The 17,323-nt window shown below is 47.1% G+C and overlaps 1 protein-coding gene across 1 annotated transcript in view; it reads right to left on the bottom strand.

Moving 5' to 3' along the window:
* Positions 1-17,323, bottom strand: part of ARSG (arylsulfatase G) — a 116,858-nt gene that overhangs the window by 30,322 nt on the left and 69,213 nt on the right. Inside the window, exons 4-9 of the mRNA XM_080924198.1 lie at positions 15,782-15,969; positions 12,062-12,109; positions 10,195-10,306; positions 7,817-7,954; positions 2,731-2,927; positions 1,494-1,574 (exon numbers count right to left, since the gene is read on the bottom strand). Of these exons, the coding sequence (XP_080780324.1) occupies positions 1,494-1,574; positions 2,731-2,927; positions 7,817-7,954; positions 10,195-10,306; positions 12,062-12,109; positions 15,782-15,969 (764 nt within the window). The remainder of the gene's footprint in view (positions 1-1,493; positions 1,575-2,730; positions 2,928-7,816; positions 7,955-10,194; positions 10,307-12,061; positions 12,110-15,781; positions 15,970-17,323) is intronic.

Genomic DNA, 17,323 nt, shown 5'->3' with positions numbered 1-17,323 from the left:
ACTTTCATACCAACTCAGCTTTACTGTCCATTTTTCAGCGCTGTATGGAAACTCCCATTGCTGAGCAAGCACTCTAACCCCGGGCTACACCTCCAATCCTTCTTTGTTTCCTTTTTTATGAAACAGTAACAGTTCATCACCAGAAGGGAGGATTACGAATTCCATGTAAGCTCCATCTTAAACCCAGAAGCAACCACTACTGATTTCCTGTAGTTGTGAGACCTCGTTCTAGATTTTTCTGAAGCTTACTTTTACCTAATAAGGCTAGAGTTTGCACAAAGTGGTTACACAAAGCACATGTCTATGTTTTGCATGTTATTTTTATAGTTTCTCCCAATCACTGTAAAAAAAATATTTAATGTAAGTACTTCCAAGCCAGTCAAGGTCCATCTGCTTACTGTTTCTTTGGTGGTTCCTCTAGATGAATATAACTCCTTTAGGCACTCCCCTCGCTGAGTAGTTGAACTGTCCAGCTAATTCTCCAACATACTGCAACATGCATCGCGTACAGATACTGTGCCCTTAGCTAATGAGGTCCCTCAAACAAACTTTCAGGAGAAGTCTGTGCATCAAGAGGTATATGGAACTTTTCTCCACACCCCAGATTGTCCCCAGTGTGGCTGCTCCCTCAGAAGGTAAGGTCCTTCCTTGTTGGAAGCATTTCCAGAGCAGATGGGAGCTGAGTTTCAATATCAAGTATGTTTACCCGGAACCAGTAACAGCCATAAGAGACTGCGGGGTTGTGAAGACAGCACCAATTTTAAATACAGAGGCAAAACTAGCATCTTTTCATCAACTATGTGACCTCGGACAAGTGGCTCCATTTCTTTGGGATTCTCTTTTCATCTGTAAGAGAAGCCTCTGGTGTTACCTTCCATTGTTATAAGATTTAGAGACGGGGCTCTGGGCATGGTAGCAAACACAATTAACCCCAGCACTCCAGAGGCAGGTGCGGGAGGAACTCTGTGAATTTGAGGGAGCCTGATCCACATAGTAAGTCCTAGGCTAGCCAAGGCCACATATTGAGACCCTGACCCTCCCCCCCAAAAAAAAATGGCAGCAATACCAAATCCTGACCTTATGAAACCGGGCTCTAAGTATTTCTTGAATGGCTAATGTGAACGGTTGAATGGAGAGGCTTGGGGAAGAGAAGTGAGGGGGAAGAGAAAGAAAATGCAGGAAGCCAAATGAATTAAGGCAAAGCGTATGGGCTGGAAGGTTTATGGATGGGTTTTCAGGACAAAGTCTGATCCTTTGAGGGGAAAGCAGAAAGGACAGAAAGAGTATACTGAATACACACATTCTCCCTTGTGCCAGCTTGTTTCTTCTCCAAGAGTTGGTGGCCCGTGAGCCACTATGTCCCTCCTTCACAACAGTGTCCTGAAAGCCAGGACACAAGCAGGGCAGCTGTTCTCCCAGACAAAATCCCATATACAGCCAGCACTCAGCCTCCCAAGTGGGATCTAACCACGCTGATTGAGGTTCTCTGATACCTTGATGGGTCTGCCACAGTCCGAAGAAGGGCCCCATGCTGCCTGCCAGCTCACACTTCTGAGCCCATGGGCCATTGTCTCCTGGAAACCAGAAAAAGAAACAGGAGATGGTCAGTAGGTCTCTGAAAGACACCTCTTCTGGCCCCCTCTCTGGTTATAACCCTGTGCATAGCAGGCCTCAGACAGGAAGACAACCATGATTCCCTACATGTAATGTGTTCCTTGGAAACATGGATGTCAAGGCATGGTGGATCCATGGGCTCCCTTCCTTTGCTTCCCAAGTTCTGGGCTTGCATACCCCCACTCAGCTAATACCCTGTCAGTGAGGCATCTCTATTATGCTCTCAGAGTTAAAGGGGGCTTGCCCTGACCCAGTGAGCTCCATCCCTGACCTCTGCTCTCATTTCTCACTCACCTGGTTTTAGCGGTTCATTACTGCCATTAGCCTCAGCCCAGCAACTGTTCACTGAGCATCTTGATACACCTAGATCCAACCCAACGTCTTTCAACCTCACAGTATCAGTGGGGTAGATTCAACTCTCCCAGGACCATATATTCAACACTAGGTTTCAACTTAATCCAAAGTAGCTACCACTCTTCAACATGAAAACCAGAGACATAAAGTATCTACAAAATGCCCCCCACCAACACCCAACACCCACCCACCCACCCACACACACACACACACACACTTTTGAATTTTTCTGAGACAGAGTCTTGCTATATATAGCCCAGAGTAGCCTCGAATTTACTACACTGCCCACCGTGGCCTTGAACTGGAAATTATGCCTTAGGCTCTGAAGTGCTAGAATTCTAAAAAGGGTTATGCACAACCATACCCAGCTACATGCAAGCCCTTTAAAAGGATCATTAATTCAGTTCTTCTGGGGCCACCTGACTACAGATATGACCAGTAGCAACCACCATTATTGGTGGAGATAGTAAAGAACTACACAAGTTCACAACGACAAAGACACTCTTTATCAAGAAGAGCAAATAGTTGGAGGGTCCTAGTCAACATCTGTGGGGCCAGCAAAGTATGTGCTCTGTCAGCACAAACCTTTCCTGTGATTCGGTCTTGCACACAACCTGCTCAGTGTTCAGGCAAATGAATGTCATCAGGGCCCCAAGTTCACAGTGAGCCCCTTCCCTGTTAAAGATGTCAAATGATCGGGCACTGCTTTTCATAGTCCCCTGTGTGGCTATATTTTAGATCCCAGCCATGTTTTTACCTTACCTGTAAACCAGAGGAGTGTGTTTTCTTTTGCCACATGGTCAACTTTGTCCTTGATCTGCCCTACCAGACTGTCCATCTCCTGGAGACTTGCACGGTACCGCCTTTGGCTCTGTGGGTTTGCCAGTGATGAAGTTACAGACAGAGGTACATGCATGTGGGCCAGGCCCACATAGAGCAGGAAGGGTCTTCCACTGGTGCTGGAAGAAATGGGAAAACTCAGAACCTCTGGAGGAGTCTGGTTCTGTCCAGGGCCTTGGCTGTCCTTCCCAACCTCAGAGAAACTCCACCACCACCTTACCATGGGACTGGCCCATAGATTCATAGATAATTCATTCATCTAGTTCTAAGAAAATATGAAAATTGTGTGGCTAGCTGATTAGAAAAGTAATGTGCCACAAGAGTGGCTAGTATTCTGTCCTAGTATGAGCTATTACTACACAGGACTGGTGTCTAAGTCCATCCTTAGGATAGCCCCAGGTTCTACTTTCAGGCAAAACTCAGAAACCTAGAGGGATTTAAGAACTTCCTTCAGGTTATGCCACTGGTAATAAACAGCCTGGATTTAAACTCAAAGTCTGCCTAGAGCAAAGCCCAGATGCCACCCAGCACTAACAGACCAAGGTTCCAGATTCCCTTTGAAGACCCATTTTCTCCCAATGAAGGTAGTAGTTAATTTGCTCAGAGCACCACATTCTATAATAGCAAATCAAGGAAAAGAGCAAAACAAACAAACAAATAAAAAAACCCAAAACAAACAAAAAAATCACTAGACTCCAGCTCTTGAAGATCTCCTTTTGGTCTACATGCCGTCAGGACCCTGTTCTGAATGATGCATACATCTTAGCCCAGGCTTCTTGGACAAAAATACCCCAGCCTGGGTGAATTGGAGCAAACCTGGGAATTTCAGTGTCTCCATCCTTAGTCTCTACCTTCTTCCTTTCACCCACAACAGAGAGATAAACTGGTCTTATCCTTACTTGATAAGAACACTAATCCAATCACAGGGGCTCCATCCTCCAACCCCACCTAGACCTAAACACCTTCAAAAGGTTTCCGTGTCTTAATAATATCCCACTAGGAGAAGGTGTGTCCAAACCTCACCCCCTTAGGCCACGTGCACACATGCCATCTATGAATGCTACTGAATATAAACTTCCTGAAAAGAGTTGTGTGTGCGTGTGTGTGTGTGTGTGTGTGTGTGTGTGTGTGTGTGTGTTCATGTCCATGTATCTGTTATGAAGCCCCAGCTACCTTGAATTTAAGCTCCTCCTTCATTTGCCCCATGAACAGAATGCTGAGGTCACAGGCATGGGCTACCATATCCCCTACCACTCTCTCTCTCTCTCTCTCTCTCTCTCTCTCTCTCTCTCTCTCATAACTTGATTGTGCACTTTGTAAATGACAAGTTGTAACATAAAGTTGAACAGGTCTTCTCTGACTAAGGGCTTGGGTGTCAACATGAGAAGTGTAAGGGACAGAGGAATACAGTCACAACATCCTGAGTATTGACCGCATACCAGATTTCCCAGAAGACTCTGGCTTTGAACACATACACATGGTCTGGTAGTTTTGACAAACATATCCAAGAGGAAGGTAGATAGTTGTCTTAGTTACTGTTGTTGTGATGAAACACCATGACCAAAAGCAAGTTGGGGATAAAAGGGGTGTTTTTTTTTTGTTTTTGTTTGTTTGTTTTTTGTTTTTCTTTTTTGGCTTACACTTCCACATCATTATTCATCACTGGAGGAAGTTAAGACAGGACTTCAAGCAGGGCAGGAACCAGCAGGCAGGAGCTGATGCAGAGACCATGAAGAAGTAAGTGCAGCTTACTGGCTTGCTCAGGGTGCTTTCTTATAGAACCCAGGACCACCAGCCCAGGGATGGCACCGCCCACAATGGGCTGGACCCTCCCCCCTCAATAATGAATTAAGAAAATACCCCCTTAAGGCTTGCCTTCAGCCAAATCTTAAGGAGAATGTTTTTTCACTGAGGTTTCCTCTTCTGGGAAACTTTAGCTGGTGTCAAGTTGACATAAAACTGGCCAGCACAGATGTGGGCAGGTCCAGGGGACTTTTCTGCTACAGTGAGGAAAGTCATGGATAAATTGGCAGATCAAATCTTAAAGAAACCTATATGCCCTATGACTGCCTTCTGTGAAGTTTAAGAGCCAGTGACTCATTACTTTAACTAGGGAAAGATTCATTTTTTTTTCTTTGATACAAAGAGATTATCAGTTGATTTGTCTTTCAATGCATTCCTTAACTGATGGATGCCTGGGCTCTAACAACCCTGCGGAGTATGCATTAAGCAGTCCCCAGCCCTAGCCAGCTGTCACCCCTCCCGCTTAGAAGGCTGAGACTCAGAAACAACAAAACTGCCCTCCCAACTATGAAGCATCTGCTTGTCACAGGGCAAAGAAAACTAGAGCCATGGCAAAGCTGCTGGGAGCTGGATGGTGCTCAGCCTTCCAGATCAGAAAAAGCTTTGCTCCATCTCTATCAGCAACCTGAGAAAAACCACGGGCAGTGTTTCTCTGGAAAGTCTGGGGAATTGTTCAGACGCCACCTCTAACATCCTGGGATGTTGCTCTGAGATTTGAAGTAGTGGGGTATGTTCTACAGAGCGCACACAGACAACTGAGTCTACCTCACCTGACACATCTACCCTCCTTGATGGTATCTCTAGAAAAGTCCAACATGGCTGAGCAACGGCTGTAGGATCCTACACAGTCAGGAATTGGTCTGCTCAGCTCTGCAGAGATGAAGAAGCCATTTTAACTCAGCGTGGGCGGGCAGCCACACACCACATTTTGTACTTGAGTTATGGCTGTGGACCTAGGAGAATTGTTCCACTCTCCTTAAGATCGAGGAGAAAGATAAAATCAATGCACTTCTAGCTGCCAGGACAGGACAAGGACGTACAACAGCGGCAAAGTGAGGTGGATTCTGTTGTCACCTTCAGCGTTTGTGTTCTTGAATCCCTGGGGATTCAGCTCATGTTGTCAGGCTTAGCAGCAAATGCCTTATCCACTGAGCTATCTCTTACTACTAGTAGTATTAATAGTAGCAGCAGTAGTATTTAATGACTTACTTTTATTTCATGTGAATTGGTTCTCTGCTGCAATGTCTATCTGTATGACAGTGTCAGATCCTCTGGAGTTACAGACAGTTGTGAGCTGCCAGGTGGGTGCTGAGATTGAAGCCTGGTCCTCTGGAAGAGCAGCCAGTGCTCTTAACCACTAAGCCATCTCCCCAGCCCTCTTTTTTTTTTAATTAGTGGTTTCTAATATTTAAAGACTGTTTCCTGTCCTCTCCCCAAAACTGGAAATATCTGATACCTCAGGCTTGCATGCCAGGCTCACCCACCATCAATGGCCCCAGGTAAGTAGCAGCTGCTCACTATAGATGGGGCCTGCTTTCTAAGTGTTTTCTTTAAATTCTATATTATGTGAATGTGTATTCTGCCTGTGTGTATATCCATGTGCCACATGTGTGCAGTGCTTTTGGAGAGCAGAAGAATCAGATCTCCTGGAACTAGAGTCAGAGATGATTGTGAACTAGGGGGTGCCAGGAACTATACCTGGACCCTCTGGAAGGGCAGCCACTGCTTTTAACCACTCGACTATCTCTTCATCCCTGCTTTGTGGGTCCTGCAGATGTGCATATTTGAAACCCTGTGTGGGAGACTAGATAACAACCCTCAAACATAGCTGACATCTGATCCCTGGAATTGGGGGACTTTCCCTTCCATGGCAAAGGCAGTTTACAGGTATAATCATGTTAAAGATCTTGAAATGAGATCATCTTCTTCAGTATTCTTGGTTGACCATCGGCTGTCTGTGAACTCTGCCCCCAAAGTGCTGGACCATGTCACCCTGTCTACTTCCTGGTTCACTATTAATTACTAGTGTTGTTAAAAGTCATAAGGCACCAATGTTGTTAAAAGATGATGTCCCAGGTTTCAGCACCAATGTTAGGAAAAATATGAAGAGAATGAGAAAGATATGACCCATGGGGGTGTGGCAAGGCCTGGAGGCAAGGAAGATGTTTCTGGGAGACTTATGTTGGGAATCCCTTCCCCCTGAGAGACCAGACACACCCTGTATAGTACAGAATAGAGTTTCTTCAAGTCATGGGGGAGTTAAGAGGGTAATAGAGGAGAGAGAGAGATGGGGGGGGGGGAGAGAGGGGGGGAGAAGGGGGAAGGGAAGAGGAAGAGGGGGAAAGAGGGGGAGAGCAAGGCTGCAAGAGCACTAGAGAGCAAGAGAGAGGAGGGGGCAAGCAGCCCCTTTTATAGTGTCAGGTCACTGGGGCAGAGCATACCTGGCTGTTGCTAGGTAACTGAGGGGTGGGGTTTACAGAATCCCAACAACTAGTGTCCTTAAAAGAAGCCTAGGTGTGGTGGCACATTTCAACACTTGGGAGATCAGGAGTTGCAAAGTCTGGGCTATGAGCTGTTCTCTAAAAAGGGGAGGGGCAAGGGTATTTGATTCTGTAAGGGATCAATAGAAGTAAGAGATCAGAATGATGTGGTCATAAATAAAGGCAAAGCAGCAGCTATCAGAAGCTAAAGGAAACAAAAAAAAAACCAATTATTTCTGGAGAGTCCTGCTCACACTTTGATTCTAGCCCTTTGAGGCTGGCTTCAGACATCTAGCATCCGGATCTGAGGAAAACTCCTTACTATGGTGACTGTTGATTTTGGCCACCACTTTGGTGGTCATTTGTTACAGCAGCAACAAGGAACTCATACACCCTGCTAACAACTACCCTGAGTACCCAGAATGCAGTGAGCAGCCATATCCCTCAAGGAATTTACACTCTAGTAGGAGAAGGGGAAAAACGCTCACGACCATGGTGCTAACCCACACAGGATAGTCTGAGGCCTCAGGAAGGCCAAGAACATACTTGAGGAATTTCTACCCCAGGACCAGAGAGTCTGTTAGGACCACTTTCCAAGGTTACTAGCATGCAGGAGACATGCATGAATACCTGATAAATCACAAAACTCTGCCTCAGCCCTGTCAGGTCAGGAGGACTTGGTTAGTGTGGAAAAAGGGATAGGGATGGGACCCTGTGCTCTTTACCTTGCCTGCTCAATAAACTCCACTGCCTTTTCTGCATACTTCTGTGCAAGGCTGCTCAGGTTCACTGGCTGCTCAACGATGTTCAGATTTTCATAGAGAGGAAGGGCCACGTCCGTATAACAGTCCCTGTCGGGGTTTCTAGAAGGAAAACACAGAAGGCTTTAGGGCAGTGGCACACACAGATACAAAATGCCACATAGCTGGTCCCCAGGGACTTAGCAGATCAGTCATTTGCTTTTCTGTTCCCTTTGAACAGATGTTTTTCTGCTCCTTGGTTGAGCCAGCCACCCGGTAAAACCTGGTGAGATGCTTATGGCCCTGGGACAGGGCGGTTCCCATCTTGCAGCAGAGGGAGACACTGAGGTGTGAACAGGTGTGAACAGGTGTGAACAGTTCAATGGCCCACCCGCACTCTCCTAGCTGGCTTTCCTCTTTTTCTCTTTCTCCTTGCTGTCCAACCTCAGTGGAGACTCTGTCTAGAGCGAACAACATTGGGTACTGTGGGTAACTGTCCTAAGTCCATGACAGGATTCCATGTGAGGGGAAAATCCAGTAACCGGGTGGAATGTATAAAATGGTAGTCTTGACTTTGAATTGTGTTTAGAAAGCGTGGAGAAACTGGGTGACACTCAGTAACAGCAACAATAACAACAACAACAATAATAATAAAAGTCAGAAGGAAAGCAATTCCTGGAGGAAACAAACTCTGCTGTGAGCCCTAAGGTTGAGAGAATCCAATAAGCAGCCGTCCAGGGCTGCACATCTTCTCTGGCCATGATCAAGGAGTTATCTTCGGTCTCAGAGGTCTCCACTTGTCCAGCCTGGGGTCACCTGTGCCCCTTACAGGGAATTCTGGAAGAACAGAAGGCAGCTTTCTCCCCTGGTCACCAGCAAGAACTGGGTGAAGGTGCAAGAAGGGTTACAGTGTCACACACGTCCTCCCGAGGACAATTAGAGATGAGCTGGGGACAATCTGACTCCACCACACCAAATGCATACAATGCCCTGTTGTAGTAGAGTAGGGGGTGAGGTCAGACTGGGTAAATCATTGACAAACACATTCTTATTTTAAAGAAAACGTTGAAGCCAGAGCAATGGCTCAACAGTTGCTGCTCTTGCAGAGGAGCCAAGTTCAGTTCCCAGTACACAAATGAGGTGGAGCAAAACCACATGTAATTCCAGCTCCAAGAATCTGATGCCCTCTTCTATCCTCTTTGGGTATCTGCTCTCACATGCACAAATCTATACACAGATGCACACACACACACACACACACACACACACACACACACACCAAAATAAAATATTTACCAAAAAACCCTAATGATGTTGGCCGATATTTTGTGGGAATGTCCAGCTCTTTATGGCCTTGATAGAATTCCACTGTCATTTAGAGTCTAACCCAACAAGTCAACACCTTTGGTTCTGTTTGATCGTAATGCAGGTTGATGAAGAAGAGAGAAAAGATAAGGGGGGGGGGGGGAGACGGAGACGTCGCTTGAGATATCTCAGGCCATGACATGACCACATGGGGTTACAGGAGTATCTTGTAGACTACACACAGCTGTGTAAGAAAGGCATGGAGACATGCAACAGCCTTTCACCTGCTGTCTTGTTAAGTGCAGGCCTGGGAGGGAGTTCCGTGTTTCTTCGTGCACCGGGGTAATGGCAGCAACCGTGCTGGTCCAGCCACACACTAGGAAGCAAACCTGCAGGACACGGGCCCTGGGCGTTAAGACTGCCTGCAATCTGGATTCTTGTCTCCTGCTATCTCTACTGTGACCCAGGCAAGGTAAATTGGTCCTACGGATGACATATAAGGGTGGGATGTGCCCAGAATGCAACAACCTCTCAATAAGCAGCCACTGTTGTATTAACTATGTTATTAATGAGTCAGCTGAGACCTTCCCTAAGCAGTTCAGGCACCTGCGGCCTTAGGAACAACCACAGCACAGGCTCTGAGAGAGGGGAGTTTGGAGACTGAGCTAATCTGTTGCCTCAGTAAGGCTTAGCAACTCTCTCCCCATCTCTGTCTCTCTCCCCCCCCCCCATGTCACATGTCTGGACCTGGAAAATAGCTAGTCCTCCAGGAACAAAGGCAGCAGGCAGAGGAGGAGGGAGAATGCATCTGTGTGAGACCCTGGCAGGCATAAGGCTCTCCCCAGGTGAGCTAAACAATTCAGAGATTCTGGAAAATTCCAGCAGAAAAAGGAAACTGTAGTTCCCATCTTCGCCTTAAGACATAAATGAAAACTCTTTCACTGGATATGTTCCCTACCTGTGTGCTGTCTCGAATCTCCACGTCTACCTCGGTTATTTTAGAACTCTGGTCTCCACTTCAACTTAAAGCCCAGAGCCAGCGCACCAGACAGTCTTACCTCCATAGGCCATCGCTCTTCGGACATGCTGGACAAGGAGGATAGTTGTAGCCGGGCACATCGGTACAGCCCATGTCGTTACTATATGGGATCCCAAAGTAGTAATCAAAGCCTACAAGATGGGAGATCAGTTAGCACCCCCACTCACCGCTGCTCAGTCAGCATGCCTGCCCTCTTAAACTCACGGTGAGAATTTCATTTCCTGTGACTTAATATCGGGCTACTCTAGAGTGTGTAATTAAAAGAGGATTTGATTAATATCCCTTTGAAGTATGCAAAGAAAATCGAGTTGTTGGGTTCTGCTTTGTGCAATGTTTTGTGGTGGGAGTTAACCTAGATCAGGAGGAAGTCTCGGGGACTCCCGACCATCTGGCCTCCTCCGTGAAGACACATGGGAAGTACCTGATAAGACGAAACAAATCTGCTGCCCACATGACAGTTTAAGGAACCCAAAGTCTGCCTTCGAAGAAGCTTTCTTTATGGGGCCAGTGAGATGGCTCAGCGGGTAAAGGTGCTTGCCCACAAGACTAACGGCGTGAGTTCAGTCTCTAGAACTCTACAGTAGGAGGAATGACTCCCAAACGCTGTCCTCTGACCTCCATATGCATCCCACAGCACAGTGTGTGTGTGTGTGTGTGTGTGTGTGTGTGTGTGTCCACACTCAAAACTAAAGTGCATACATCCTTTTTAACAAAGGTATGGTAAGCCAAAGTAAGTGGGCAAGCCAGGCTTGATGCTATATTTGACAATCCTAGCATACCTGATGCCATCTGTATACAATGATCCTAGCATACTTGATGCCATCTGTATGCAATGATCCTAGCATACTTGATGCTGTCTGTATGCAATGATTCTAGCATACTCAATGCTGTATATTATGATCCTGAAAGTAATCACTCAGTGGACACCCTCTCTGAATGGGGATTTGCTGAAATATGAGTATATTTTTTAACTTGTAGTTTGTGGACAGGCTTGGTGTTTGTTTGTTTCCTCTGCTGGTCATTTTTAAACGGCACGGTTCCATCTTCTGCTCTCTGTGTTCCTTTAAAGGGCTCCTAGGCGACAATCCTAGCATACTTGATGCTGTATATTATGATCCTAGTATGCCAGGGGACAGTTGCCTCTCTCTGGCTCCGTACTGTCCACTAGAACATAGGTTAGTGCTCTAGTAAGCTCCTCGGGTCACAGTTTCTCACTTCTTTCTACCCGTGCCTTCAGGACTTCGTAGATTGTTCCCTAAGGTACCAAGAACTGGGAGATGGAAGAAAATGGACCTTCTGTGGTAGTTTGAATTGACCTCCACAGGCCCATAGGCACTATGAGGAGATGTGGCCTTTCTGGAGGAACTGTGTCACTGTGGGTGTGGGGCGGGCTTTAAGGTCTCCTATGCTCAAGCTACACCAGTGTGGTACACAGTCTCCTTCTGCTGCCTGTGGATCAAGATGTACAACTCTCAGTTCCTTCTCCAGCACCATGTCTGCCTGCATACTGCCATGCTTCCCACCATGATGATATTAGATTAAATCTCTGAAACTGTAAGCCAGCCCCAATGAAATGTTTTCCCTTATAAGTGTTACCATGCTGTGGTGTCTCTTTGTAGTAATACAACCCTAACTAAGACAGATCCCCAGTGGACTTGTCTTCGGACTGACTGGCAGCAGATATGGGACCAGAGAAGATTCTAGAAAGAGATGTGAGGATATGGGCACTGGTACCCCCATTTACCTAAGTGACTTTGGAAGTAAAGATGTCCTAACATAGATTTTCCCCCAGAGCTACTAACTATGGTTTCAAATGCTCATAGCATTCTTTTGCAGAGATCCTTATTTTCTGTTTCCTAGGGAACAAACTCCCAAAGAATTCTTACCACGGAAATTGGGGTGATGAGAGCCATGGTGTCCAAGATGCCACTTGCCTGTGGAAAAAGAGAGAAGGGGGGCATTTAGAGGGGTCTCTGTGGAAGCATGCAGACCCTCGGAGAAGCAGGTCACAATTCGGTTCTCATCAGTTCCTCCTTTCCGTGAGGACAAAGAGAAGCTGACAAGGCTTCGCTCTCTGGGACCCTAAGGAATAGGGAGACAGAAGACAAGCAAGGACTGGATGACTCAGGACCACATGGAAAGGATAGCTGGGGCCGGCCCCTCTTCCCAGCAGCTCAGTGATGCTGCCCAGCTGAGCCTCTGTTCCTCTGGGAAACTGTAGCTCGTGCTGCCCTGTGGAGGGTCCTGCGGAGATAAGGATGGGTACAGGTCCCCACCCCGCCTGGTCTCAGCATCTTCCTCTGTGGGTAATGACGTCAGCGGTTTGCAGAGAGGAGAGAGGCAGCTTCCCCAGTAGCTCAGGCACTGAGACACCTGCAGGGCAGCAAATGAGAAAATCAGCCACCTGCTGACCCTGCTCCACCAGCGCCTTCATTCTGGGGGGCTAATTGGGCAATGCGTGGCAGAGCTCCAACACGTGAGAACCTGTGGTCTGCTCTTTTGCTCTGAGAACCGGATCTCAGGAAACCGCTGCCAAGGCAAGGGAGCCAGAGACACACCATCAATCCAAAGATCTAAACCGTGGTACCTTTGACTAAAGGAGGGAAGCTAGCATGCAGCTACAGGGTGTGACTAAGTAAACTATTTGATACGGCCTTAATAAAACACAACCAAACTATCTTTTAAAGAAAGCACGCAGAGCAAAAAGTAATAATAATAAATAAGTTAGTAAATCTAGATTTTGCTTCTGTAAGAGCCCCTTGTCCCCTTCTTGCAACTGCAAACTGTTTTATTTAAGACAGGGTTTTGCTATGTAGCTCAGGCTGGCCTAATTCATGACCTCCTGTATTAGCCTCCTGAGAGCTAGGCTTACAACCACATACTACTGTGCCCAGCTCTATTCTGTGGATCTGAAAAACGAGTTTTAAAAAACAAGCACTCAGGAGACAGGGGGATGGATCTCTGTGAGTTCCAGGTCAGCCTGGTCTGCATAGTGAGTTCAAGGCCAGTCAAGATTGCATCACTGTGAGACCCTGCCTCAAAAAAACAAAGAAAGAAACAATTGAGGGAAACCTGGTCAGTAGCCACAGTTCATAAGACACTGAGGCAGGAAGTTCAGAAGTTCAAGGTCAGCTTAGGTTATGTAAGAATAAAAGCTAAGCTACACAAAAGTCTCTGGAAAAAATGTATATCATGATAAAATATAAAATAATATGAAGGGTAATGGAGGAGAGCCAAGGGAAACCTACACAACTAGGTAAAAGGATGTGAACACAGATGAGGATTTCAAGTAACACTGAGCGGCATGAATAGACCCCAGAGCCCTTCCGTAGATTTCGTTCATAAGAAAGTAGGTGCTCTCATTTTCTTCTGGGCTTGCAAAACGTGCAGTTTGGGGTGAGGGAAAGAGTGGAAGCCATAAAGGCACCTGCGATCAGTTGCTTACTTGGTGTTTAAAGGCCAAAAGGAACCATGATACCAAAGCACAAGGAGAAGAGCCCAGGGATAAGTGGATGTATTGTACAGGTCTAATAGGTAAACCCTGGGGGAACTTCATGTATCCTCTGGGTACTGATGTTGTCAAGCATAATTAGACCTCAGGGTATCGGGGAGAAGAAGTATCATAGTTAGGGTAACTATACTGCTCTGATAAAACACTGTTTCCAAAAGCAACATTGGGAGGAGAGGGTTTATCTGGTTTATACTTCCACACTAATGTTCATCAATGATGGAAATCGAGACAGGAACTCAAACAGGGCAGAAACCGGGAGGCAGGAGCTGATGCAAAGGCCAGGGAGAAGTACTGCTTATTAGCTTGTTCCTCATGGCTTGCTCATGCTTTCTTGTAGGACCACCAGCCCAGGAATGGTACCACCCATCATAGGCTGGGCCCTCCCCCATCAACTGCTGATTAAGAAAAATCCCCAGATCTCGATCCTACGGAGGCATTTTCTTAATTGACTTTCCCTCCCTTCAGCTGACTCTAGCTTGTGTCAGGTTAACATAAAACTAGCCAGCACAGGAAGTTAGAAAGAGAGAAGAATCACACTTAATTGTAATTAATCCTTTCCCTCCACTGTCTGAGACTTCTCCTTCAGAAACACCAGAGGTGCCAGCCAGCCTTTGGTCTGAGTAAAGCAACATTCTCCAAGCTAACAGGGAAGGCTCGAGAGACCAGTGTCTCCTCCACAGGGACCCTCGCAGCCACAAGCTTGTTGGCACACCCTCCCTTGCCATTTCGCCACGGTAGAGAGATACAGGAATCCCACTGGAACGAGTTCTTTATAAGTAACAAGGCTGGGGAAACTGCAACAACTGCTGGGTGGTCTCAGCATCCGCAAGACAAACAGGCAAAGAGGCCCCATTGCCTGGGGAAGGCTGGGGTCAGATCCTGTGCTGACTCTGCCTTTTCCAGCCAGGAATGGGAAGTAGATGCCCTGGGGTTCAAGACCTAGTTCTCTCATTCTACAGTAAAAGAATAATAATCCTGTGTAAACAAATTCATCCTAGTGGCTCGGACATAAGGCCTGCTGAGTAAGACGTGTCTTAAAAATATGTAAAAGCCAAAGAATCCTGGAATCCCAGCAATCTAAGGCTGCAAACAGGACTGTATGTTTGAGGCCAGCATGGACTAAATAGTAAAACCATGTTTCAAAAACAAAAATCGGTTAGGAGCAGTTAGTAGAGTGCTTGCCTAGCATACATGGAGCCCTGGGTTCCATGCTCAGGACCATGGTGGCTCATGCCTAAAATTCTAGCACTCAGGAGGTGGAGGCAGGAGGATCAGAAGTTCATTGTCATTCTCAGCTATATAACGAGTTTGGGGCCGTCCTGGAACAAGTGAGACTATTTCAAAAAACAAAAAGAAGCAAGGGAGGAAAAGAATCGGCTGAGCAATAGGAAATCAACTGCTGTCTTCTGATCCTATATCTTCACTTAAGGCGAGGTGGGGGCAGGGTTGGGGCTGCTTGTCTCTAGAGACGGCACCCAGGGCATTGTGCATTCTAGGTGGGTGCTTCATCACTGATGCACTCCTAGCCTAGGGCTGTCTGTTGGCCATGCCCAGGGTCACATCAATTATTATAATCCTGTCCTATGTTTCCCAGCCTTTCTTTGCAACCCAGGAGCCAGACCACCCATCTCCGGACAGTAAGATCTAAGCCCAGTTCTTGGGAAGGAAGGATACTTATCTTAAACAGAAGATTCAGTTTCTTGATAGAAGTGGGTGGATCCATGCATGAGCCTGCCATCTACCTTCTCTTCTCCCTCCTCAAATCTGATTTTAATGGAGGACCCGGAGCCATTACAGCTACAGGCACAAGAACAAAAGCCAGCATGCTCACGACAGCAGAAGAGAGAGTCCAGGAAAGTTCCCAAAGGTATCTTTGGGATAATCCGGCCCAACAGACACAATCACTTACCACAAAACTACTAACGAACTACACATTTCCAGGGCCACAGTCGGGTCTTTCCAGCTGCTTAAAGCTAGCTGAGAGCATTCCTACGATAGCCAGCAAGAAACCAACCAAGGACACAGAGATGAGCAGGAGAGGCAGCAGCCATTGAGAGACTCTGAGACCTGGAAGCAGGTCCCCAGGGTGCATTACCTATCATGGCAGTGACGTAACCGGCCTGTCGCAGCACCTCTGCCAAGGTGGTCTCGTTGAGTGGAAGCCCCCCTACAGAGGTCACTGCAAAGTTGTGCGTGACTCCATTCCGTAGACCCAGCCGGCCAGTGAGCAGGGAGGCTCGGGAGGGGGAGCAGGTGGAGGCAGCTGCGTGGAAGTCTACAAACCTGTAAGGAAAGGCAGCTAGATCAGGACCTGGCCAGCCACAGGAAGCTGAAGGAAAAGCAACGGGGACTCACTCAGAACCTAGAAAGTCAGTCCCGAGAAAAGCTTTAAAAAAAATCACCTGGTAGTGCTCAAGGGACATGAAGCCTGGAAAACAAGCAAGTCTGAGGCTAACTCAGATACACAGGACTGGCCTTCTTTACTTACAGATTCCATGCCAAAGTCACCCACGTCAGTGAGCTTTTGAGCTGGTTTTAGAATGGATAGAAACAGACATGCAGGAGAGATGACGATTAAAAGGGCAGACTGTGCTTTCAGAGGACCAGAGTTTGGTTCCCAGCACCCATGTTATCTAGCCTGTAACTCCAATCCTGGGATGGGGTGGGGCGAGGACAACGGCTTACATGGACAATTGCCCGCACCTGTGAATACTCCCACATAGATACACATTTACATAACTAAACAATTAGAAAAATAGTTGCTTCTTAGTCAGGCAGCTAGCAGGGTGCAGTGGAAAGGTCTTGAGGACCTGGGGGGCCAGGAGTAGGAAGGCCTGAGCAGCTCCTATGGAGGTTGGCCATGATCAAGGCCATGGGGCTCATTGAGGTAAAACCAAAGACAAGGAGTAGATCCCTGTTGCCAAGTGAAGGACATGAAGATCAAGTCCCTGGAGTATATCTTCCTGCCCATTAAGGAACTGAGATTAATGGGTGGCACATCCCTAAAGGATGACCATGTTGGTCTTGGTGTTAGGTGCTCCAAGGAGGTAGCCACTGCCATCCACAGGGTCATCATCTCAGCCATCATTGTCCCTGTGCAGAGAGGCTATTGGGGAAACAAGATTGGCAGGCTCCACACTTCTCCGTGCAAGGCACTTCTCATCCCTGCCCCCAGAGGCACTGGCATTGTCTCTGCTCCTGTGCCCAAGAAGCTACCCGTGGTGGCTGGTATAGATGACTGCTATGCTTCAGCCAGAGGCTGCACTGCCACCCTGGGCCACTTCGCCAAGGCCACCTTTGATGCCACCCACAGCTACCTGACTCCCAAGTCCGTGGAAAGAGACTGTGTTCACCATGTCTCCTTATCAGAAATTCCCTGACCATCTTGGGAAAACCCACATCAGAGTCTCCATTCAGAGGACCTGGGCTCTAGCTATGACTACTACATAAAGGTTTTTATACTAGGGGGAAAAAAAAGAATTAACTCTGAAACAAAATAAAGAAATAATCTAAAAAGAGCAATACGCTTACAGACATATGAGTAGCAGGGCTGGGACAAAAGTTTAGTCTGTAAACTGCTTGATAAATTCTTAACACCCGTGCACCCAGCATAACAACACAGCACAGGCACACAACA

This window comes from Micromys minutus (genome assembly GCF_963924665.1).
Source record: "Micromys minutus genome assembly, chromosome: 10".
In the NCBI taxonomy this organism is placed as follows: Eukaryota; Metazoa; Chordata; class Mammalia; order Rodentia; family Muridae; genus Micromys; species Micromys minutus.
The sequence above is the reverse complement of the archived record's forward strand: the minus strand, read 5'-3'. Positions and strand labels throughout refer to the sequence as shown.